The 26,136-nt window shown below is 41.1% G+C and overlaps 1 protein-coding gene across 3 annotated transcripts in view; it reads left to right on the top strand.

Moving 5' to 3' along the window:
- LOC148373630 (retinal-specific phospholipid-transporting ATPase ABCA4-like) overlaps nt 1-26,136 on the top strand; it is a 67,987-nt gene that overhangs the window by 16,810 nt on the left and 25,041 nt on the right. Inside the window, exons 10-28 of one of the 3 annotated variants that reach the window (XM_088327511.1) lie at nt 2,649-2,788; nt 2,858-2,974; nt 5,106-5,303; nt 9,148-9,353; nt 10,366-10,542; nt 13,506-13,728; nt 13,879-14,100; nt 14,169-14,373; nt 14,849-14,941; nt 15,932-16,144; nt 16,906-17,083; nt 17,158-17,289; nt 17,911-18,050; nt 18,123-18,260; nt 18,330-18,511; nt 22,081-22,186; nt 24,534-24,739; nt 25,525-25,582; nt 25,664-25,708. In XM_088327511.1, coding sequence (XP_088183637.1) covers nt 2,649-2,788; nt 2,858-2,974; nt 5,106-5,303; nt 9,148-9,353; nt 10,366-10,542; nt 13,506-13,728; nt 13,879-14,100; nt 14,169-14,373; nt 14,849-14,941; nt 15,932-16,144; nt 16,906-17,083; nt 17,158-17,289; nt 17,911-18,050; nt 18,123-18,260; nt 18,330-18,511; nt 22,081-22,186; nt 24,534-24,739; nt 25,525-25,582; nt 25,664-25,708 — 2,979 coding nt within the window. Of the gene's footprint in view, nt 1-2,648; nt 2,789-2,857; nt 2,975-5,105; nt 5,304-9,147; nt 9,354-10,365; nt 10,543-13,505; nt 13,729-13,878; nt 14,101-14,168; nt 14,374-14,848; nt 14,942-15,931; nt 16,145-16,905; nt 17,084-17,157; nt 17,290-17,910; nt 18,051-18,122; nt 18,261-18,329; nt 18,512-22,080; nt 22,187-24,533; nt 24,740-25,524; nt 25,709-26,136 lie in introns of all 3 variants that reach the window. The other 2 variants (XM_088327520.1, XM_088327503.1) reach the window with 2 other exon arrangements.

Genomic DNA, 26,136 nt, shown 5'->3' with positions numbered 1-26,136 from the left:
ACGGTAATAGATAACACATTTTGATGGATAACAGGCAGGGACTAAATACCTACTTCACTTCTGGCCTGGATTATTGCAACTCTTTTCTGTCTAGACTTCTCCTTCAATCATTATGAAAACTCCCAACTTCTTCAGAACTCTGCTGCTCGTATCATCACAAAGACTCCTTCGATGCATTACATAACAACACTTTAACACCAAATCCATTACTGTTTATATTTCATAGTTGTTAGTGTATTGTGTTTTCTTTTATCTGTTGCTCAGTGACCTTATTTAAAATATAACTTAGTCATACAATTATACCAGCACTGGTGAGCTATTTTCAATACAGATCCACAGAGATCTCAGATGTCCACAGGGAGCACCCTGGTTCACACCATGATCAAGACCTCTGGTCTAAATAGATAAAACATTTAATCAACAAACCAATTGACTGTTTTTTCTGCTAACTTAACAAAGTAACTTAGTTGCCAACCACCAGACAAAAACGTTTGTTACTAACTGCTTATACAACCCAAACAATCAACCTACCTACATACCTACCTACTTTCCTACGCACCCCCAAAAAATAGTTTCTGGTCCTATATCTTCCATAGATAAGGCGCATCGGGTTATAAGGTGCTACAATGGGAACGTCGACAAAACAGTCAGATGATTCAGTCCAACTGATTACCCCCTTAACATTCCCAAAGCTTGCAAAGAAGCAAATACGTGTCGTAGACACGTGCGGATGCGGTGTCCGTACGATGTCACTTAAATGCGTCATTTCAAATATCATTCGGAAGGTTGAAGTCTTGGGATTCAAGTAATGCCAAACTTTTCTATGTTTCTATTTTCTTTTTCGCTCACACCTTTACTGTGCATATGACAATAAACACTTGAAATTGAGTTTAATTCACTCAACTCATCACAGCAACATCAAGATTGTTCTAAAACAAGATACCGGGAAAATATAAAGCCGCATAACTCACCTAAGTTCTCACGTTCAATAATGATACGCAATCATGGTCTTCTTACAACCGTTAGTGAAGTAAATCCAGGAGAGTAAATTATTTGCAAATACAGACTAATAAAACATGTTTCTTTATGGTGTACTTTAGCAAGCTTGCTAAGCTTGCTACGCCATTGCTAAACTCGGCCAATTGCAGGGTTTGTTTTGGCCATCTAGCCTATTGGAGGCTCTGAATAACTTCAGCCAATAGCGATCGATTTAACTGATGATTGACACATCTTTTTCGGCCAATTGCAGGGTTTGTTTTGGCCATCCAGCCAATCCGAGGCTCCGAATAACTTCAGCCAATAGTGATCGATTCAAATGATGATTGACACATTGGTTAGCCAATGAAACGCCGGTATATAAATCCCAGCATACACCGCGGACTTGCTACGCCATGGCTAAACTCGGCCGATTGCAGGGTTTGTTTTGGCCATCTAGCCAATCCGAGGCTCCGGATAACTTCAGCCAATAGTGATCGATTCAAATGATGATTGACACATTGGTTAGCCATTGAAACGCCGGTATATAAATCCCAGCATACACCGCGGACTACTCCACGTTCGGGGTAAAATCGAGTCGGCGGCTGTTGAGTAAGTTGCGAGACCTTGCGAATTTAATATTGAGCCATATATAAGGCGCACTGTGTTATAAGGCGCATGGTCAGCTTTTGAAAAAAATGAAGACTTTTAGGTGCGCCTTATAGTGCGGAAAATACGGTACTTACCAAACTACCTATCAGACTTGCTAGAATTTTGGGTACTAACCAACCAATCAACCCACCAACCGACCAACCAACCAACTACCCAACCAACTGACCAACTGCTTTGCTACCCACGTACAAAAAAAACAACTATCCGACTATTTAACAGACGTAACTTTTTGCAACTAGCTTATTACTAACTTGCTAATTGACTAATTAACCAAATGTCTTGCTAATTTTCTACTCACATAAGTGACCTACTAACTGGAAACACAAATATGCATGAAGATAGATAAGTACTTTTATCTTTACTTGTCCACCAGAGTAATTACACGTCCAGCTGTTAAAGTATTGTAGTAATTTTACCTTTAGCTTAATACTGAACTAGCTAACTAACTAACTAACTAACTAACTAACTTCCCCCCTATTGTCTGAGTAATACATTGCCCATATTAAGAGTTACATAAAAAATGAGTTCCACTCACCCACTACCTAACCAACTATATAGTTTTCACTCACTCACTCAATCATATCCGACGAAAATCTGCAAATGATTATAGTTTCCCTCGACCAACAGAGGTGCCGCAATTGGTGCCTGTATTGTTTTTAGGTCCCTTCAGAAAGAATTACTAGATTAAACTGTATTAAAGGAGGAACACATTGAAAAAATGCTGGGCTGCAGCCCTTGAGGCCTGAAGTTTGCTCATCCCTAAACTAAAATATCCTCTCTTGTTAAAATTAATCTTCATGTAATAAAGTTAATCGAGTCCATGATTCGAGCTCTATTTTATGGTATGTATTTTATGAAACAATCGTTTTTGTTTTGAAATCAAAATGGCTTCATAAATTCAGACGTCATCCAGAATGTCTACTTTATTCAGTTAAAGACCTGAAATCCCTTCATAAATTCAATAAACATGCAAGTGATTTCTCCCTTATTGCTGTTTGTAGCTGCCTTTTGCAACAGCCTGATGCAAACCCTGGAATCAAACGCGATCACGAGAGTGCTTTGGAATTCTATCAAGCCCTTACTGATGGGAAAGATCCTGTACACTCCTGACTCTCCCGCCGTCCGCAAGATATTAAAAAACGTAAGGACGGTGACCCCCGTGACGCTTTGACTTCTATGATGCTCAGTGTCTCTTTGGTGTGTGTGGCAGGCCAACACCACCTTTGAGGAGTTGGAGAGGCTGCACAATTTTGGCAAAATGTGGGAAGAGGTGGGACCACAGCTGTGGGCTTTCTTCAACCACAGCGTGCAGATGAATATGATCAGAGTAAGACTGGAAAAAAATTCCTGAACGTTATTTATTTGTTATGTTGTAGTGCATTTACACTAAGGGATACAAACTCTATTGTACCAACAAATCAATAAAGGAATTAAGACGCTAGGGAGCTACCAACTTACCTTGATCTCTGAGTAACTTATTTTGGATAAGAAATTTAAAAGCATTTGGGGGCAGTGTAATACAGTAGTTCTTCTCTATTGCCATTGAAGCTAATGCTGAAGGTTGAGCCTGTCCTGACGTATCTCTTGCATAAGTCTTTATTCTATTCAAGGCTGAAAAAATTTGTATGACAGAAGCATTAGACCAGTGTCTGAAATAACATCTGCCCGGAAGCCCGGTGGCGTGCATCTTTTACGTCGGGCGTACAACTTACAAAACGTCTCCGCCCGGGTGGCCGACAACTTGGAAACAAAAAAATATTTTTTTTTCCCTTTGAAAATCAAATCAAACATTTGCTTAATTCCGTTTTCAAAATCTTCGTTCGGTTTGGAAATTTCGGTTCGTTTGGCAATTTGCATACTCGGCAGCCAATCAGAATCCTGCATGGAATAACTTCGTGCTTCCAGACTCTCCCTAATGTTGTAAGGTCGTGCATTTGCATATCATTTTCTAAAGTAGACGCACAGAGAACACAAGAAAAATTGATAAGTAGTTAGGACTCAAGCCAAAACCTAAGCCCCAGAAGAAATATTCAAAAGAAGCTAACGAAATTTATGACGCTACAAAATGTAAACATACTTAAAAGTATCGTGCAAAGATGAGTTCACGTGGCTTGTAGCAGATGACGCAACACAAACATTGCATGAATGAAGATGAGTAAATACAGGTACATAATGATGGCAGATGGAAAACAGCGATGTCATATCCATGCAATGAATGTCAAAGTAGAGTTATAATAAACGTAATTTTAAAGAGTTGTTCTGTTATATACTCTGATTATCAATCCTTAATACTCTGCAACAATGTTTTGTTTTTTCTTTGCGATTAGTTGTCTTTATGGCTGGGCAGGCAACTTTTCAGAGTTGTCTGCCCTGATGCCCGGTAACTTTTTGTCATGAGTTTCAGACACTGATTAGACACAGGGATTTTTTCTTCACCCTTTTGTTTTGATACTTCTGTTATTGCCCCTAGCCAATATTAGGTTGTGAAACCGCTGATGTTTCCTTATGCCTTTTAGAAGGCCCTGCCCCGCCAACCCAAAATCTGATTGGCTAAACCAACAACTGATGTAATGCGTCAGGGCCTGCAGAACTGACTGTTAAGGCCCCAGGGGAGATTTCTGACCCTGGCAAGAAGTAATAGCTCAAGTGTCCATCCATCCATTATCTGCACCACTTATCCACAGTAGGGTCGCGGGGGTGCTGGAGCCCATCCAAGCCATCCTTGGACAGTGGGCAGGGGAAACCCTGAACTGGTTGCCAGCCAGTCGTAGGGCACACAGGGACAGACAATTCGCTCGCTCATTCACACCTAGGGACAATTTGGACCGGCCAATTAACCTAACATGCATGATTTTGGAATGTGGGAGGAAACCGGAGTGCCCGGAGAAAACCCACGCAAGCACGGGGAGAACATGCAAACTCCACACAGGAGGTTCAATCTCTTTACCTAAGAACTGTGCCGCACACGGATACCACTGACCCGCCGTGCTGCCCTAGCTGAAATGCAATTGATTAAATGCTTGAAGCACACATCTCAAAGGAACTCAACCAGAGGAAAAGCAAAGGATGAAGCTGACATACAATCTGGAATTATTTAAAAAGTATTCATGGAAGGAATAAAATTAACATCACATGATTTAGATATTTTTTAGGCTAGCACAAGAGGATTTGCACCACTGGTTTACAACAACATTACACATGACAATCCAGGATGAACAAAACCTAAAAGAAAGAAACAAGATCAATATTTATTATTTTTCAAACCTCTGTTTAAACACCTGTGATCCCTTTGATCGATGCAGTAGAGTACAATAATTCAACCTCAATCAATGCTTGATTGACAAAGCAAGTTCAGATAGTAAGCTAACAGCATTACTGGATGCCTAAAATAACAACCTGCTAGCATTTTTTTTTGTGGTTGTACTGTTTATGTAAATATTTTCCTGTCATGGCCTCAGGACACACTGGGAAATCCAACAGTGACAAATCTTGTGGACAAGAGCCTGGAAGATGCCAACGTGACCACCAGAGACATCCTGAATTTTCTTTACAGTGGTCCGGAAGAGCGCCGAGAGGATGGACTGTCGCGTTTTGACTGGAGGAACATTTATAACGTCACCGACCAGCTCATACGCACAGTCAACCAGTATGCTGAGGTGAATGCAAAAACACGAATGGATTTTCTAAAATCATTTTGTAACTTTAATAGATAACACTCAAATATTATGCAAAAAATGATTTTGAATATGAGGTAAGGAAACATTGCAAAGTAACCCACTTGTCAGCGCAAATTCCGAATTCATACATTTTGCATCCTCTCATGTATTCAGTCACATTTATCTCTTTTAAATCTACATAACAATGATGAGTGGAGAGTGTATCGGGTGTAGCGAAAATGGGTGGTGATTAAATAATTCTAACAAACAATTTATTGACCAATTGAATTAAAGAGCAGAGTTTTTTCTTTTCAAAACTCGTCCCGCCTTTTTGGAGCACCACATACGTTTTTAGATCATTATGGCTTCTCTGAGCTCGCTGGCTTTGTCCCACTGGTTTGGCTGCAAGCTTGATCAAGCTTGGCTGCCGACTGGGCAAGGCTCGCAGGCTGCCTGTTGAGCTGGGACCTGGCCAGGACTGACCACGGCCTTGATCCAGCTTATTCTCCTGTTAGGACTTCCCTCCTGTCTTGTGACTGGCCAAAATCAGACTGCTCTTGCGAGGTGATACGTGTACCAGTTTTTGGTTCCGGTCTCCTGGCGGGGGCTGACCCCCTGTGGTGGAGTAGTCACAGCAGCCTTTGATGCGCAAATGAAGCCAACACCCATGTCCCCAACCTCACATTCCAGCAGTAACAGTCAGATAACATTTCTGTGTGATTGACTTCAAACACAGTATTCACCTCACAAGTTTTGACATTGTTTGATCATTTTCTGACATTGCAAAACAAGATTCTGACCAAACGTCTAATACTCTACACAAGAGAGGCCTTGATGTCACTGTTTAGCTCAGGGTTGGACAATATTTTGCAGTCGCAGGTCCCAATAAGTGAAAAAAATGGAGCAGGAGCAGGAAAAAAAGAAGATTGAATTTTTTAAATCTACCGATCCTGATTCTTGATCCGATGAACTCGGCAATGCGGGAGTGAACGACATATGAAATTCTCTTAACATGTATGAATAATAATCCATGCAAAAATGTATGTGTACAGGTAACTTATATTCAGTTTTACTGTATATATTTTTACCACTTTACGTTTGAAACATTCAGAATTAAAGGGACAGTGTGAATTATTTAGTGCTTCCTAGTGTTAGAAAACACTTTATTCGATTAAAAAAAACAAAAACAAATTGGTGAGCAAAACACATAAGCAATTATATAAACGAGAATCTTTTAAAACTAAAATTTGTATTTATTTTACATACTTTGGGCCTCACCTAGAGGGTGCTGACATACTTGTCAGCCATCTTGCGAACTAAGGGTACTCTAAGTCTCCGTTGTTGGTAATTTTCCATGTATCTTTAGGCAGTCATTTTCGCCTGCACTACATAATACAGTGACATAATACACACTGTCTCTTTAAAGCAAAGGAATATATCGTGCCACCTTTCTAAGCACTAAATTTGGTAAGTTGCATTAAAAAAATCAAAATGCAAGTGTATCTCAGATGATAAAAAAAAATGCAAAAAACTGAAAATTGCAGTTAAGTAACACTTGTGTTATTTGAGTGTACACAATACAGTAAATTCTGTTTAAAAAATATACAGTCCCTAGCCAAAGTATTAGCCCCCAAACTTGTTGTCATATTCCCACATTTCAGGCTTCAAACCTAAAGCTCAAACACTGAAAATATTTTCTTAGAACATGTTAGACACCACATCATGATCTACATGGTCTGCGTTTATATAGCGCTTTCAAGTCAATGAAGACCTCCTAAAGCGCTTTACAATGTGCACACATACCCATTCACAGACACTCACACACCGATAGCAGCGTCAACCATGCAAGGCAACCACCTACCTACTTATCATCATGAAGCGGAACCAATTTTTTTCGACATTTTATATTATGCTTACAACAACAACAAAAAATGTGTTGCAAAAATATCTCCTCTCATTTCTCTCAGCTCAGCCAGCTGACGTCAGAAGTGCCTTAATGACGTCTGAATAATCCAATGCTAACCTAAATGACAAACATGACAAACAGAATGCACCAGTGTGTCATTTAGTCAGAGTTTAAAAGGATCTGCTCTGTGATGGGCTCAGCAGTCTGAGAAAGGATACACTAATAATACACTAATGCTGACTGTTCCAGCATTATGAACACCAAACACACCAGGCAGGTCCGGGATAAAGTTGTGGAAAAGTTCAAAGCAGGAATGGGATACCAAATAGGTTTTGCAACATTTATACACCTTCAGGACCACTGTATGAGCAATACTATCGAAATGGAGAGAGAATAAGCTCACTGCAAACTTTACCAAGGCCCAGCCATTCCTCCAAACTACACAATTTGACAATGAGGACAAGAGTGGCACAAAAAACAACAACATTATTTTTGTTTGTATTGATTTTTAAAACTTTTTGTTCCGTGGGCAGGATTAAAAACCTGTCTGAATTTGGTCCATAGTTTGCCTACCCAAGGTCTAGCCCCTGATCATCCTCCCCCGATTGCACACACCCTGAATGGCGTCAACACAGTTTTAAACAGATGTCCGTGTGCATAAAAGTGAGACAAATGGCTGAATCCATTCTCCACACAAACAAATGTGACACATTTTTTTCAGCCAATTAGACATAGCCGTCGGATACCTTTATCCTGCCAGAGGACACCCCCGCCCTCTGTCAAGAGCTGAAACATATGTAACCATTAGGCTCTTTCATCCTGACATTTATGAATGCAAAGGGATTTCTGAACTAGTGTGCTTTTTCATCCACGGTCAAGTGAATGTGCACACTAGACTCACTGTGGAATAGAATTCTGTTGTTTTGCTTGTCTTGGGAATTTTTCAGGCTGTGTTCACGTTGGTGTGAAGAGACTGTTTGATAATTGAGTGTTTCTTCCATTGCAAACCAGGTCAATTAATCCTTACTAAGGTCTATGGTAATGCTACTACTACCAGGTATAAAACTGGTATATTTAACAAGATTTTACAGAATTAAAAAAAGATTATTCACTATTAGCTGACTAGCTAGATTGATTACATTGCAACTATTAAATTCAGAAAGTCAGTAGCAAGCTTACTACCTAGCTTACTAATTAGGTCACTTAAGTTTGTTCAAAGCTGGCGAAGTAAGCGGTATGTCATAGATTGCCAGCTTAGAAGTTAACTCACAACATTTAAGACCGTTTACGTTTAAATTTAATAGACCCACAAAACAAGGAGACAAGACATCAATGGAAGTTGAACTTTCAAATAGGACCGGGAGCAAAGCTTTCAGATAAGAGAGTTCCATACACGTTATAAGGCCCTCCCCTGAACTATTCGTTTTATTAAAACTAGATCAGCCCTAAGGGCGTAGGGGTCAAAGAATAGCAGCATGTTTGGCCGATTGCAAGAATGATGTAATAGTCAAATCAACAAACAACCGTGCGCAAAAATAGTCAAAATAAGAAGGATGCATCCTATGGATTCTCCTTTGCAGGGTCCAATCTTCAAAACAGAATAAACGTATTGATACCCTTTTGCTTATTATACAATTGGTGTCTTGCTTATCTAGCAAAAACTGTCCAAAAAGACCTTTAAGAAAGTGTCAACGTTCTATTCAAAATATGTCTTGAGTTAAAAAGATGATTTTTTTTTTGAGATGTCAAAAAAACGTACTTAAACACTTTTTGGGGGCTAAATTTGGATAACAATGGATAAGGTAAAGTGCTAAAATTAATATTTTCAGAATAAATTAGCGACATGTTGGAAAGTTCCAAAAAAAGCAACTGGACTGTTCTTTTGATAAAGGCTGTTTGTTACATTAGGTGAGTTTGACCTTGTTTTACTAACTGTAGTGCATCGACCTTGACAAGTTTGTGGCTTACACGGATGAGTCACAGATGATCCATCACGCCTTGTACCTGTTGGAAGAGAACAAATTTTGGGCTGGGGTGGTCTTCGCTGACATGTACCCCTGGACCACCAGTGTACCGCTGCATGTCAAGTATAAGATCCGCATGGACATTGATGCCGTGGAGCGAACCAACAAGGTCAAGGACAGGTCAGTGGGGATGTTATTTCAATTCTGAAATGTTCTTCTTTCTTAACAAAGAGCTGTCGAATGTGACTAAAACAACAAAAGACCAGTATTGTTAGCACTGAGAGACTGGGTGGTTAATTTCAGAGATACCTAGGTACATAATCTGTCAGGGATCAGTGTTGGAACACTGTATTATTCGAACACTGAAAAAATATCCCATAGTAATGGTATTTGTTTTTACGCATCCCTAGACATTCCAAAATAATAACAATAAAATGTGTACATAAACAACAATAATGATTTGAATGTATAGATGATAAAGATAAAACAAAATAAAGATAAAAATACAGTCCAATACACCTTTGAACAGCCGTTTGATGACGAACACTAGTATGCCATTCTCGTATTTCGCAATAATTTATTTCTTCAACTCGATGATATTTTGGCTATTTTCCTTTTTTCCCCCCTCTTATCACCAACTTTTTGGGGACCCATCTTTATCAGCAATAAAAAGGCAGTCTAACACACAAAATCAAAGTTAATTCTCAAAATGTGTTGTAGGAATGATGATCTCTCTCGAAAAGATTGTAATAACCCTAACACTAACTGTGCTAGAGTAGCCGTTATGGCTAATCATCTCTATCAGGCACACTTTCTGCTGTCTCTGGTGTGTTCGGATTTGTTTGAGGTACGATTTTACGCAAGAATACAAAAGCTAAAATTAGTCAAATTTAAGGGTCAAATACTGATTTATTCCAATAAAGTCGTTTGAGTACTGAAGTATTATTGTAATCATGATCTAACTGTAACCATTTTAGTGTGCCTACCATTGACTAAATAGATCGGCAACAAGCTGGCTGAACAAGCTATGTAACTATGAGTTTATAAGTAAATCAATTACGACTTAAGTAACTAGCAAATATAAACTGCAAAGTAAATTACCAACTTTACAATTTATTTTGAAAAATAACCAACCAATCAATCAGCAAAAAAAAAGCCTTAGCTTCCAAAAAGTATCTCCTTTTTTCCTCAGGTACTGGGATCCGGGCCCGAGGGCGGACCCAGTGGAGGACCAGAGGTATATCTGGGGAGGTTTCGCCTACCTACAGGACATGATCGAACACGGCATCATTAAACTTCACACAGGCCATGACTGGCCACTCGGTGTCTATGTGCAGCAGATGCCCTACCCTTGCTACGTGGATGACCTGTGAGTTTGCACTGCTAGTTAGATACCGTACATGGAAAGGAAACCGTGTACCATGTATTTACGCCCATAGGGCGCACCCTGTGAAACAACGCGGTCTCCGTAGTTGGTTCTATTTTAGCATTCAACACCCAAGAGGCGAACCCTCCCGATAGGGCACGGGTGCTCTCGGGTTGCCTGAAATGTTTCCACCTGCACATAAAAGGTTAATATCTTCGTGCTTTACTGTTCTATAACATTCCCCCCAAATTACACACAAAAACATTTTAGTAATTTTAGCACCTCGAAGGTGGACATTTTCATGCTTGGGGGTGGTTAGGTAATTTTTCGGCACAGACAAGCATACAAGTGTGAGTATTTAAAAATACACTGATAGCAAAACATAGGTTTAGTTGTCTCATCTCATCAGCCGTACCGCCTATCCTCATCAGGGTCGCGGGGGGGCTGGAGCCCATCCCAGCCATCTCCGGGCAGTGGGCAGGGGACACCCTGAACTGGTTGCCAGCCAATCGCAGGGCACACAGGGACAGACAACTCATTCGCTCATTCACACCTAGGGACAATTTGGACCGGCCAATTCACCTGAAATGCATGTTTTTGGAACGTGGGAGGAAACCGGAGTGCCCGGAGGAAACCCACGCAAGCACGGGGAGAACATACAAACTCCGCACAGGAAGTCTGGAGCTGGATTTGAACCCACAACAGGTTCCCATGACATGAACTGTGCCGCACAAGCGCTAACCACTGCGCCGCCGTGCTGCCCAGGTTTAGTTGTATTAATTACAAATTAAAACAAACTAATAAAAACTTGTCCGAGTTCTTTTTCAGCTTCCTTCAACTTGCGAACCGTCGATTCATTAATCTTCAATTCTCTTGCGGCAGCTGCTCGGTTCCCGTGTTCTTCCGCGAAGCATAGAAATCCTCACACCGCTGTGGACAAAAACACGGAAAGCATACAATGGAGGGAAAGTGAGGTTTTAGATTTAATTTATATTTAGGGGGGGGAACCACTCTATTTAGCCTCCGGTAGCACAATAACTTTCAAACTGCTATATACGCTACAGCGTTAGTATCCATGAGAACTTCCGCTAACAATGTATTGCGTGTGACCTCACGCTTCTTTTGCATGAGCGGGAAATAATGGCAATCAAAAAAGAGACACATAAAAGTCAGAGGAGATTCACAGAAGTCGCATTGAGTTGGAAATGTTAACGGTCTCACAAAAACATGGGATTTCAGGCAGAAATATCCAAGGCTTGACTCGGCCAAGGCTCGTACCGTGACCTCCCATTCTCTGAATCAGGCGCCCAACCCAAAGGCCACTGAACTGGTCCATGTCCGCTGCTCTGCATAAGATACAGGGGGCACTGCCCGATAGGGCGCGTCCCACAATTTGAAAAAAAATCGGAGACTTTTAATGTGTGCCTTATGGGCGTGAAAATACAGTGCATAAGATGGTTACTAATTATTATACATAAAATACCATGTTTATCAGATAAAGGTAGTGAAATCTGACCTTCTAGTTCGCTAAGTAAGTACCTAAAAATGGAAAAAAATTCCCTAAAAGTTTGCATGGCTTTTAAGTGCTGTTAACAACCAGTATATAATTCATAGATTACTAGCACCCGATCAAATGGGTTATTAGTTGGACTGTCATAATAATGCCCCTTGGTGCCTACGATCTGAGAGTGCTGGTCTTCTGATGATCCCAAGAGCAAAGAAGTCTTCTGCTGGTTCGAGAGCGTTCTCCATCCGGGCACCGGTGCTGTGGAATGCTCTTCCCCCTGAGATTCGATCTGCAACCTCAGTGGAAATGTTTAAATCTAAACTTAAAACTCACTTCTACTCCATTGCATACGAATAACCTACTCCTCTTGTCGGTTGAAAATAGTTTGTGTAATATAGTGTAACAATCTGTGAAGCCCTTTGAGACTCTTCGTGATTTAGGGCTATACAAATAAAAATGACTTGACTTGACTTGGTCCACTGACTGCATACCTGTCAAGCTTCAAGGCTTCGTGACCTTACAAACCATTGCATTTTTGCCCTACAAAATACAAAACAATGTTACACCAAGGCTAAAGCTTTGGCATGGACGGAGGGGATGTGTCCCATTAATATCGAGTAATGGTTATTTTGTCCCCATCAATATTATGTGATCACCTAAAAAAATGAGCTATGTCCCCACCAATGCCTAGACCAAACCCACACCCCTGTCTTACACCATGGATTTATTATTAAAAATGCAATACACCAAAATATAAATTAAAAATATTAACTCTGCAATGCTATAAATAAACAATAAAAAAACTATTAACAATTGAATTTAAACCAAAGCAGGCATACACATAGATGGCAGGACTCATATTGACCAGTCACGAGCGCCTTCCACAAAAAGAAAGAAAGACAGAAACAAAGAAAGAGAGAGAGAGAGAGAGAGAGAGAAAGAGAGAAAGAGAGAGAGAGAGAGCATTTGTTTGATATGCCTTTTCTTGATATTTGGTGCATAACCAAATGGTACCTATAATTGGCAACTTTGCATTTTCTATAAACATTTTCTTCTATGCTGTAAACACCTTAAAATACATAAAAAACATACTTTTTACGGCAAAAGTGTTCTAATTGACAGGTATGTAACTATCAATGTGAGTGTTTAAGTAGAGTAATTATTCTTTCTGTCTGTACATCAAATTGTGTTCACTTTTCTTCACTAAGCAGGTAATTCATTACCTACCTGTCCTTCAGTATATTACAAGCTACATGGATGATTAGGTACATACTGCAAATCTCTTAGGTGTTGTTAGCTGTAGTAAGTATTGTAACTCTTGAAAGCTATGAGATAACTAACTGACTGACTGACTGACTGAATAGAAACCTGTGCAACTCATTAACTTAGCAAGTACATGGACAGATAACTAGCTGTGTTTTCGTTATTGGAGCATAAGCATTTCCTGTTTCTCTTTCAGCTTCATGATCACACTGAACCGCTGCTTCCCGATCTTTATGGTTCTGGCGTGGATCTATTCAGTGTCCATGACTGTGAAGAGCATCGTGCTGGAGAAGGAGCTCCGCCTGAAGGAGACTCTCAAGGCCATGGGAGTGACCAACGGTGTCCTGTGGTACACCTGGTTCATCGACAGCTTCGTCACCATGGCGGCCAGCACAGTGCTGCTCACCTCCATCATTGTGGTGAGTTATTAGGTAACTACTGTATATTGCTACCTATCTAAGCAGTAAATGCATAACTATTAGAAAGTATTGGAACTTGTATAACTGATTAAATCAACCGGGTATGTATGGAACTGACTACCTCACTGACACCACACGACCGAATTCCAGGGTGGCAAGGTGTTGAACTACAGTGACCCCCTGCTAGTCTACATTTTCCTGCTGACGTTCACAGTGGCCACCATCATGCAATGCTTCCTCATGAGCGTCTTTTTCAACAAGGCCAACCTGGCAGCAGCATGCAGCGGGGTGCTGTACTTCACCCTCTACTTGCCCCACGTACTTTGCTTCGCCTGGCAGGACCGCCTCACAACCAACATGAAGATGGCTGCCGTATGTAGACAAAAGAAAGGTTTGGTGAGATTTCAGCCAGGTGATGATTTCACCCCTTGACTGTCCAGAGTCTGCTGTCGCCGGTAGCGTTTGGTTTCGGGACGGAGTACCTGTCGCGATACGAGGAGCAGGGGGTGGGCCTGCAGTGGGACAACATCCAAACAAGCCCGCTGGAGAAAGACACATACTCCTTCCTCACCTCAATCTTAATGATGGTGCTGGATGCCACGCTCTATGGTGTCTTGGCCTGGTATCTGGACAACATCTTTCCAGGTGACGTCCTGAGAATTAGATGCCTTTCAAATGCCTTTGTTTCTAATGGCTCAATTTTGTTGTTTGAAGCTTTGCAATTAGTGTTCTTTTTAAAGAACCAACTGTTTCAGCTAAGCTCACTAAAAAGAGCCGATTCTTTCCACTCTCAAACGGCTCTTCAAATTTTTCTGCTTTAATGATACATTAATAATAATTATCGAAATGTATGCTCACCATTAACTAATAATTAATTTCAAACTGTATTATGGCACTATATTCTAATAAACTCTGTGTGTGTGTGTGTGTGTGTGTGTGTGTGTAAAACGAAAGGATATGTCAATAGCAAGATAGCTAGATTGAGTAAGGTATGTGAAGCAAATTTCTCCAAAAGAAACCATATAACTTTCCACCAAATAACTGCATGCAGCTCCAGAGCCGCCTATGAATGACCCCTGAGCTAACTACATAAATGACAAATTTTCCTGTTTTTCTGCAGGCCAGTACGGTATTGGTCGGCCATTTTACTTCCCCCTTCAACCTTCGTACTGGCTCAAACCTCCTTCTGCAGCTGCTGCCACACCTGATTCAGGTATAGTAGCATTTCTATGTCAATTTGGCTATTTTTTTCAGTTGCCATAGGTGGGGTGCGCCGTTTGAGGTGTCCTTGAAAAGTGTTAAGTAGAATATTTTTTCTATTAAGTATGCCCAACTGAGCTCAATAAGCCTTTAAAAGTTTTTTTTTCCACTGCACCTTTCTGTTCTCATCTTACTTTTATCAGAGCTTTTCAGGACTCACATCACATTAGAAAGCAGTGAAGGCAGAAAGGGGGAGGGGGTCGAAAGTGATTTCATGCCTGTCCTCGCAGTTGTTGAAAGTAAGAAAAGGACCATTTCAAATACTGTCAAAACACCAAACCAAACCCCAGAAAGAAGAAAATAGAAGAGTTCATTTGAGCGTGTCTAAGAAATGCATGTACTTGAACGTACAACACAAGCAGCTTGAAAGAGGCTGCAATGATGACTTGAGGCCAGAAGATGGCCTCAGCGAGTAGACAATTTCAAAATTTCGCACAGCACCACTAAAACTTGGGTTCAAATCCAGCTACCGGACTTCCTGTACGGAGTTTGTATGTTCTCCCCGTGCTTGCGTGGGTTTCCTCCGGGCACTCCGGTTCCCTCCCACATTCTAAAGACATGCATTTCCGGTGGATTGGCCAGTCCAAATTGTCCCTAGGTGTGAATGAGCGAGTGAGATGTCTGTCCCTGTGTGCCCTGCGATTGGCTGGCAACCAGTTCAGGGTGTCCCCTGCTCACTGCCCGATGATTGCTGGGATGAGCTCCAGCACCCCCGCGACCCTAGTGAGGATAAGCGGTGCAGCTAATGAGATGAGATGAGACCACTAAAGCTGAAAGTTGAGAATACCTTTGATTTTCAAAGCTATTGAGTAGTACTTTCGCTAAATTTGCCTGTGACTGATGCCCAACAGAAAAAGAAAGAAAGAAAAAAAGCAAACCAAAACGCTGACCCAGATTTAACATTAAATTTTGGAAAATTGTAAAATGTGCATTTCTTCTCCAGCAATTCCAAAAGTGGACGATGCAGAGCTAGACCCAGAGAGTGGGGACTCACCTGCTGAAACTGTCAACACCTGCAATGGCTCAGCCAGTAGGAAAACATGCAAGCACCAAAACAAACGAGAGCGCATGGAGCAGGAGAAGGAGTGGCTCAGGCTACAGGACGAGGAGAAGACAAAACAGCAAGAGGAAGAAGAACACGACTGTGAAAGGGAAGGTGAGTGGAACAATTTTGGCAATTACAGACAAGGGACTAAGGGCAACATCTAGTGGACAAGTGAAGTATTACTAAACAAAATGTAATAACAGTACTATTATTAAATGAAATTGGATGTATTTTTGTAGAATTTTATTTATTTTTACTATTACTTTATTTTTAGAAATTATTTCTTTGAAAAAACGTATTTTTAAATTTTCACTCAGCAAAAAAGAAAACATGTTTGTCCAATTTTTGGGGGGAAATACAAAAAGTGATTGCACTTTTTCAGTGTGGAACAGTAAGCGTTGAGAAAGACTATAAGAAAAAAATGCAAAATACAAAATATGAGGCTTAATTGTTCTGGTAGGGGCAGCACGGCAGCGCAGTGGTTAGCGAGTGTGCGGCACAGTTCTGAGGTCATGAGATCGAACCCTCCTGTGTGGAGTTTGCATGTTCTCCCCGTGCTTGCGTGGGTTTCTTCCGGGCATTCCGATTTCCTCCCACTTTCCAAAAACATGCTTGTCAGGTGAATTAGCCGGTTCAAATTGTCCCTAGGTGTGAATGAGTGAGTTGGCTGCCCACTGCCCGAGGATAGCTGAGATGGGCTCCAGCACCCCCGTGACCCTACTGAGGATAAGTGGTGCAGATAACGGATGTTCTGGTAGGACTACGGTTAGGGATAGGGTAAGGCAGCGGTTCTCAAATAGTGGGGCAAGAAGCTCCATCAGGTGGGGGACGTAGGCGCATTTGGCCCCATGTAAAACATTGAGTCTCGACAGGACTGCTTTTGTTTGAACCTGATCCGGAGAGTCTGGAGTTAGGCGTTTGCATCCAGGAGCTGGTCAAGGTATTCCCAGAAGGCTCTCGTCCAGCCGTGGACCGCCTCAGCCTCAACTTCTATGAAGGTCAGATCACGTCCTTCCTGGGACACAATGGTGCCGGAAAGACCACCACCTTGTAAGATGACATTATACACGTACTTATTATGGTTGAATATATTGGGAATTTTTGCGACCTTTTTTTGTGAATAGGTCCATCCTTACCGGACTCTTCCCGCCCACGTCAGGCTCTGCTTATATCTATGGAAAAGACATCCGCACTGACATGGACGCAGTGCGCTCCTCATTGGGGATGTGTCCCCAATACAACATCCTTTTCAATCAGTGAGTGGCTAAAAACAAATGACACATTGGTTTTGCCAGAGGATGCTTTATTCCAGGGTTCTCCCGAAAATAGCTCATCACGATTGTGATTTTCTAGAATAATTATTCTTTTTTACTATACATATATATATATATCTTGAACCCGATATAAAAAAAAAAATAGACATCCCTTGTTTTTTTGGGGTTGCATTCCAAAAAGGTTCCGCGATATTTAAAACCTTCTATGTAAAAACTTTTATCCATACATTCATTCATTCCTTCTAATTTAATATAGCTGGCTTGAGTTTTAGCCAAAGTCGACAATCTTTTAGAAAATGTCCAAGCTTCATTAATAAAAAAATGTGAAATTTAAATATCAATAACATAATACAAGTACTGATAGAAAAACGTTGTTCAGTGCATGTATATCAAACTGCATTTTTAATTGATATAATTCATTCGTAATACTGGCCCTGACTACAATATCTGATAATAATTGCATCCTTGTTTCCTGTGGTGTTTGTTCTGAAATCTAAAATGGTAAAATTGGAAAGCATACCAGATTAAAAAAAAAGTTAAATCCTGTGACTATAAACAATTGAAATTCAATTGAATTCTGTGTGATTGGTGTTTGGCCTCTAGTTTGACAGTAGAGGAGCACATCCTGTTCTACTCACTCCTAAAGGGTCGAACGCATGCCGAGGCTCAGATAGAGGTGGAGGACATGCTGGTAGACCTAGGCCTTCCTCACAAGCGAGACGATGAAGCCCAGAATCTGTCAGGTCAGTAGCTGTTTCTCTATTTTGATTTTTATTTGAAAAAACAATCTCCCATCTTCCATCCTGCTCCACAAGGTGGCATGCAGAGGAAGCTGTCTGTTGCCATGGCCTTTGTTGGTGGCTCCAAGGTTGTCATCCTGGACGAGCCAACTTCTGGCGTGGATCCATATTCCAGGAGGTCTATTTGGGACCTCCTGTTGAAATACAGATCAGGTATATATATTGACCAATATCTGCGAAGCAAGGTTTTGTTTCCAACTGCTTATCGGATGCTGTGTGCAGGTCGCACAGTGATCCTGTCCACACACCACATGGACGAAGCTGACCTCCTGAGCGACCGCATCGCCATTATCTCCAAGGGGAAGCTGCACTGCTGTGGGTCGCCACTCTTCCTCAAGAATTGCTTCGGAGCCGGTTTCTACCTGACACTTGTGCGTCGCATGAAAGATCTCAAGAAGAAAGAGGTGAGTTTCCACATGCTGACTCTATAATCTAGTGGAGGGGTGTCAAACTCCTTTTCATCGAGGGTCACATCAGTCAAAGCACTATTTGACCCGTTTACTGGACTGTCTCAGAAAATTAGAATATTGTGATAAAGTTCTTTATTTTCTGTAATGCAATTAAAAAAACAAAAATGTCATACATTCTGGATTCATTACACATCAACTGAACTATTTCAAGCCTTTTATTATTTTGATATTGCTGAATTTGGCTTACAGCTTAAGAAAACTCAAAAATCCTATCTCAAAATATTAGAATATCATGAAAAAGTATACAAGTAGGCTATTCAACTAATCACCTGAATCATCTAATTAACTCGAAACACCTTGCGAGGGTTTCCTGAGCCTTAAAAACACTCAGCTTGGTTCAGTAAACTAAATCACAAGTATGGGGAAGACTGCTGATCTGTCTGCTGTCCAGAGGACCATCATTGATACCCTCCATCAGGAGGGTAAGACACAAAAAGAAATTTCTCAAAGAGCAGGCTGTTCACAGAGTGCAGTTTCAAAGCATATCCACAAAAAATCTGTTGGAAGGGAAAAATGTGGCCGGAAACGCTGCACAACCAAGAGAGATGACCGCAGCCTTAACAAAATTGTGAAGAAGAGCCGCTTCCAGAATTTGAGGGAGCTTCAAAGACAGTGGGCTGAAGCTGGAGTCCAGGTATCAAAAGCCACAGTTCACAGACGTGTCCGGGAAATGGGCTACAATAGCCGTATTCCCATGGTCAAGCCACTTCTGAACTCAAGACAACGGAAGAAGCGTCTGACTTGGGCTATGGAGAAGAAGCACTGGACAGTTGCAGAGTGGTCCAAAGTCCTCTTTTCAGACGAAAGCAAGTTTTGCATTTCATTTGGAAGTCAAGGCGCCAGAGTCTGGAGAAAGGCTGGAGGGGAGCAAAATCCAAGTTGCTTGAAATCCAGTGTGAAGTTCCCACAGTCAGCAATGGTTTGGGGAGCCATGTCAGCTGCTGGTGTTGGTCCACTGTGTTTCATCAAGTCCAGAGTAAATGCAACTGTGTACCAAGAGATTTTAGAGCACTACATGCTTCCATCTGCTGAAAAGCTCTATGGAGATGAGGATTTCATTTTCCAGCATGATCTGGCACCTGCCCACAGTGCCAAAACCACCAGTAACTGGTGCACTGACCATGGCATCACTGTCCTTGATCGGCCTGCTAATTCCCCTGACCTGAACCCCATCGAGAATTTGTGGGGTATAGTTAAGAAGAAGATGAAAGACACCAGACCTACAAATGCAAATGAGCTGAAGGCCGCTATCGAAGCATCCTGGGCATCAATAACACCTCAGCAATGCCACAGGCTGATTGCCTCCATGCCACGCCGGATTGATGCAGTAATCCCTGCAAAAGGATTCCCAACCAAGTACTGAGTGCATCAATGGACATTTTCAAATGTTTGATTTAGTTTTGCTGTTATAAAATTATTTTTTTACTTGGTCTGAGGAAGTATTCTAATATTTTGAGATAGGATTTTTGAGTTTTTTTCAGATGTAAGCCAAAATCAGCAATATTCAAATAATAAAAGGCTTGAAATAGTTCAGTTGATGTGTAATGAATCCAGAATGTATGACATTTTTGTTTTTTTAATTGCATTACAGAAAATAAAGAACTTTATCACGATATTTTAATTTTCTGAGACAGTCCAGTATTTTAGAACGTTAAGAGATTTTAAGCTGTCTTGGGCTGCATAAAATGATCGTGCTATGAGTTTGACATTTCTGATAGGGGTTGGGAGTAACAGAATAAAATATGTAACAAAAGTAAGTACACCCCTCACATTTCTTCACAGATTTTATTATACTATTTACTACAGCAACAGTGAAGAAACCTTGTTTTGACAGAATGAAAGCTTAGTCTGTGTAAAGCTATTTTACAAGTGTAAATTCATTTAAACCCTAAAAAAAAAAAATCAAATTATAGCCAATCAATAACTAAACCCCTTTGCAACAAAAGCGATTACACCCGAAAGTGAAAGTTCCTGAAGTGTATGGTTTGAGTACTTCCAGGCTGACCCCCCCACTCCCCCAATCCCTGCAGCAATGCTGACAGCACTCCTGCCCCTATCTTTCTTAGTTAGCATTAGGATGTGGCGCTGTGCACAATCACTCAGCTTCTTTGGACATTCAACACAAGCCCTGTTTTGAGTGCATCCTTATTTTTTTTAAAACGCTTGAGGATCTTGGCCAGTGTGCTACAGCTCAACTTCAGGGTATTGCCAATCATCTTGTAGCCCTGGGCAGCTTTATCTAATGTCACAATTCATTTTTAAGGTCCCTAGAGAATCAATTGCCATGGTGTGCCATGTTGGGAGTTTCAGTGACCAGTATGACAGAGTGTACTTCAAATTGAACACACCTGCTCCCTATTCATACCTGAGGACTAGCAAGGATAACAATTCACATGGTATTTCGGAGGGAAAATGACACTGCTTTTGAAGGTTATATTTTTAGTTCTTTTAAGGGATATAATACATTTACTCTGCTATAGAAGCTTTACACAGATTTATTTTCATTATGTCAAAGTGATGTTTCTTCAGTGTTATTCTATTAAACATGATAAGGCAATCTCTACAGAAATGTGATTGGTGTACTAACTTTCCTGACATACAGTACGTTACATTTGATGGTGTTACGTTATCAGGATACAAATTGTTTTTTTATTGTATTACATTACAGTTATAGAAAATAATACATATTTAAATGACAGGTACATCTAGTTATATATAGGATTAAATAGCAAGATTACAATTTTATTTAAAACTATATTTTCGTAGTATATGTAATTCAACAATAGACGAATTTTGTCTATCATTGTTTAAATTACTGACACAAACGACATAGAGATGAGACTCACACACGACTTTTGCGAGCCGTAACCGTTGGACAGATTTGATGGAGGGCTCATTTTGTTGAATCGGCGCAAGACTGCAGTTTCGTGAGGCTGCTAACATGTGTGCATATCCAGCACTGGGCAGTGCTCGCTAATGATGCATTCAGTAACATTTGGTCCATTTGAAATATTATCTTCTCTTTGTGTTTTCCAGTTTATTGTTGTTCAAAATCCATTTTTTGATCACTGTATTGTTATGTTGCGAGAATGTTTTACTTTGCCTAGTAAAGCTAAATATTTTCAAGAGTTTTGGCAACCTTACTTCAAACAAGTAAAACTTGAACTTGGACACAAGCAAAGTTTGTTGGAAAATTAACCCACCTATTCAACAATGTGGTAATGTGAAAATAAGTGGATGATAAGATAAAAGCTGAAGCCTTGTCCGAAGCCATTTATAACTTTAGTGGTCTAGAGGTTAAAAATCAGCACTCGCATTGCCGTGATCCTGGTTTGAATCTGTGTAGATTGTGGTGAGCGATATTTTTTGACCGATTGACCATTGCTCGAATACGGTAATGTACTACGTGTGTAACGTCTAACCAAACCTTGAGTTGTTTTATGGGTACAAAAAGGTGCCGGTTATACACAAATAAATACTGTAACTCTTCTTTTCTTGTCCAGAACGATTGCGACTGTGCTTCCGACTGTTCCTGCACCTGTTCCATTTGCACCAGACACAAAGACCAGTCCCAGAACTTGTGCCACAATGTTGAACGGGTCTTGGACGGTATGTGCACCCTGCCGCAAATTGATCCAAATGCAGAAATTATTGAGGAGTTCTGGGTAGTGAAGAGTTACATTGACTGTGCAAGCAGTGTGTGATCGGCCATGGAGCCCAAAGGTCAAAAGAGAATAATAACTGCAGAGAAATCAAATCAAACTATATTAAGACAATTTTAGTTACCCATTTTCTATTTTATTTTTATAAATGTATGTTACCTATTTTTTACCTTTTTTTTAATGGGAGAAGGGGCACATTATGAACCTTGTGGTTTTTTCCAATCGTCAAAATTAAAATGACATCAAAAATTGAATATCCTAGATGCATTTCTTCAATTTTATCAAAACAATTAGATATTCCGTAATTCATTATTATAAGTTAAACTTGAGGCGGTATCATACAACAGAGTGGTCAGGATGTGCTGCATCTAACTTTCTTATTTTGATAGTAGGCTAATACGGATAGATACAGCATGTGTTGTGTTCCTAATACGGCTTATATTAGGCTTTTAAATTTTTCCGGCTTCTGACAAATTAGTTGTTTTGTTTTGTTTTAGTCCAATATTGCTCTTTCAACTTTTTGGGTTGCAAATCCCTGGGCTAAATTGTTGTACTGCCTGCAGAGACTGTTAAAAAAAAGTAATGTGCTTTGAATGGAGGTGGGGTCCGCTGGCGAGCGCCTGGTGGCCGGTCCTTTGCTCATGGGGTCGGGCCGGGCACGGTCCGAAGGGACGACATGGGTCCCTCTTCCCATGGGCTCACCACCTGTAGGAGGAGCCAAAGGGGACGGGTGCATAGAGATCTGGGTAGTGGCTAAGGGAGTGGTCCTTGGCGCGACGATCCCCGGCTAAGAAACTGGCTTTTGGAAGAGGGACCGGAGAGTGTGTTCCAACTACAGGGGAATCACACTTCTCAGCCTCCCTGGTAAGGTCTATTCAGGGGTACTGGAGAGGAGGGTCCACTAGGAGGTCGGATTCGTTCCTGGTGAGGGTTGGACTCCGCCAGGGCTGCCCTTTGTCACCAATTCTGTTCATAACTTTTATGAACAGAATTTCTAGGCGCAGCCTTGGTGGTTTGGGGGCCTGAGCATCAAGATATCAAGATATAAAACTGTAGTTTCTTGTGAAGTATCAACAATAAGTGGGATGATTGCATCGCTGCTTTTTGCAGACGACGTGGTGCTGTTGGCTTACTCAGGCCGTGATCTTCAGCTCTCGCTGGAGCGATTCGCAGCCAAGTGTGAAGCAGCTGGGATGAGGATCAGCACCTCTAAGTCAGAGACCATGGTACTCAGCCGGAAAAGGGTGGCATGCCCCCTCCGGGTTGGGTATGAGATCTTGCCCCAAGTGGAGGAGTTCAAGTATCTTGGGGTCTTGTTCACAAGTGAGGGTAGGATGGAACGGGAGATCGACAGACGGGTCGGTGCAGCGTCTGCCGTCATTCGGACCCTGTTTGTCGTGGTGAAGAGGGGGGTGAGCCGAAAGGCAAAGCTCTCGATCTACCGGTCGATCTACGTTCCTACCCTCATCTGTAGTCATGAACATTGGGTTATGACCGAAAGAACACGATCACGGATACAAGTGGCCGAAATGAGTTTCCTCCGCAGGGTGTCTGGGTTTTCCCTTAGTGATAAGGTGAGAAGCTCAGTCATCTGGGAGGGACTCTGTGTAGAGCCACTGCTCCTTCGCATTGAGAAGAGCAAGTTGAGGTGGCTCGGTCATCTGATAAGGATGCCTCCTGGACGCCTCCCTACAGAGGTGTTCCGGGCATGTCCCACCGGCAGGAGGCCCAGGGGGCGACCCAGGACACGCTAGAGAGACTATGTCTCTCGGCTGACTTGGGAACGCCTCGGGATCCCGTCGAATGAGCTGGAGGAGGTAGCTGGGGATAGGGACGTCTGGGCTTCCCTTTTAAGGCTGCTGCCCCCGTGACCCCACCACGGATAAGCGGAAGATAATGGATGGATGGATGTGCTTTGAATTTGCAACTTGTGCTTAGTTGATTTACTTTATTTATACTATTATTATTTTATTGTTTATCCAAAAACTTTATTTTACTTGATTATATTCATCTATTTTTAGATCAAATGTAATTTACTGTTGATTGGATGGACTTTGATGGTTTGATTGATTTGTTGTTTTAAAAAAATATCAACAAATAAGCGATGCTACAGTTACACAGTACTTGAGTAATCTTTTCACCAAGTACTTTTTTACTTTTACTCAAGCAAGTATTTGTATGACTACCTTTACTTCTACTTGAGTGATATTATTCTGGAGTAACAGTACTTTTACTGGAGTACACATTTGGGCGACTGTACCCACCCAAACAAGCACAACATATGATGCCGACAGGGAAACTGGACAGCATCAGCGGCCTCATCCACCACCACGTCCCGGAGGCCAAGTTGATGGAGGCTATCGGCCAGGAGTTGACCTTCTTGCTTCCCAGCCGAGGCTTCAATCATCGCGCTTACGCTAGCCTCTTCAGGGAGCTTGAGGAGACTCTGGGCGATATGGGTCTCAGCAGCTTCGGCATATCTGACACGTCCCTGGAGGAGGTACACTCGCTTGTTAAAGGGTCTTATGTTGAACAATAAATTAACTTAGGTTAATCAGGTACAGTGATTCCCAGACTATGAGGCACACCTAAAAACCCCAAACCCTTCAGAAATGTGAAATTACGCCTTATAAACACGTGCTCCTTACATACCGCAAATTACGGTGGATAAGATGAGTAATGGATACATTATTTATACGGTTACATTACTACACGAGGTTTTCTGCAATAGTTGATCAATTGAAAAACATAAATGATCATAAATTCAAAGCAATAAATACAACAAGAATCGAACCCAGACCACCAGTGATTTAAAATAGTGTTTTTAAACCAGTACGCTAGGGCACACTCGTGTGCAGTGACAAGTTGTCTAGTGTACCGCAGGAAATAAACCAATTTGGTCTGCAAAAAAAGCATGCCATTGTTTAGTGTATTCATCTTCTTACAGTTATCAGCTAAGTTATTTTAACATTTACACATATCAGTAGCCAATAGCAGATTATTATATATTTTTTCTTTTTATATTCTAATTATCTGCTAATGAGTTGGTACAAATATATGTATTTTATACCTTTTTTGTTTTTGCACTCTCTCTCTCTCTCTCTCTCTCTCTCTCTCTCTCTCTCTCTCTCTCTTGTACTGTACATTTATGTGACGAAAAAATAATAATGATGTATTTCCTTTCATCCGTATGTATTGAAAAACACGAACCCCCAATAAACGTTCCTTATTATTTACTCACCTGCTGATAATTGCAAAATATTTAATATCTAATCATCTTTGCAGATCTTTCTTAAAGTGACAGCAGAGGGCGAAGCATCAGTGACCAATTCTGCCCCATCTGGTAAATATGATAACCCTCTCCGGTCACTCTTGTTGTGTATTTGTCATCTTTTTCTTCTGTATCCTGTCTTCCCTGCGAAAGAATGGATGTTGCGGAGGAATAAAAACAATGCGAGAGTAGATGAAGGTCAGACATGGGACAAATAATGCTTTTAATGTCCTTCTTGCTTAGCTTTGCAAAACTGGACTTGGCTCTTTGACGTTTTTATACAGACAAGCGGGGTATAGTGGTCCTCTAAATGGGTCAAATTGGGAAGCCCCCTTTTTCTAGATTTGCTGTCGTAAAGACTTCTGAAAAATGACTCGATGAAAAACTTGGTGCAAACCTTGACCACCATGTACAAAGTATAAAGAGTTTTGAGGACACTGGGTCTGGTATATTTCTGGCTTTATTTAAACTTAAATAAGCTGGTTCGCCGGTTACACTTTTATTTCAAGTAGATGCAATGGAATAAAAGACAAGAAAAAAAGTACCTAAGTATATTAGCAACCCCCCCAGAGAGCACAGTCTTTCTTCTGATTTTTTACCCAGCCTTTTGCAAGGTTTTTGTTTTT

The sequence above is a fragment of the Urocampus carinirostris genome, chromosome 1 (genome assembly GCF_059441175.1).
Source record: "Urocampus carinirostris isolate Australia breed hairy pipefish chromosome 1, RoL_Ucar_1.0, whole genome shotgun sequence".
NCBI classification, from domain to species: domain Eukaryota; kingdom Metazoa; phylum Chordata; class Actinopteri; order Syngnathiformes; family Syngnathidae; genus Urocampus; species Urocampus carinirostris.
The sequence above is the reverse complement of the archived record's forward strand: the minus strand, read 5'-3'. Positions and strand labels throughout refer to the sequence as shown.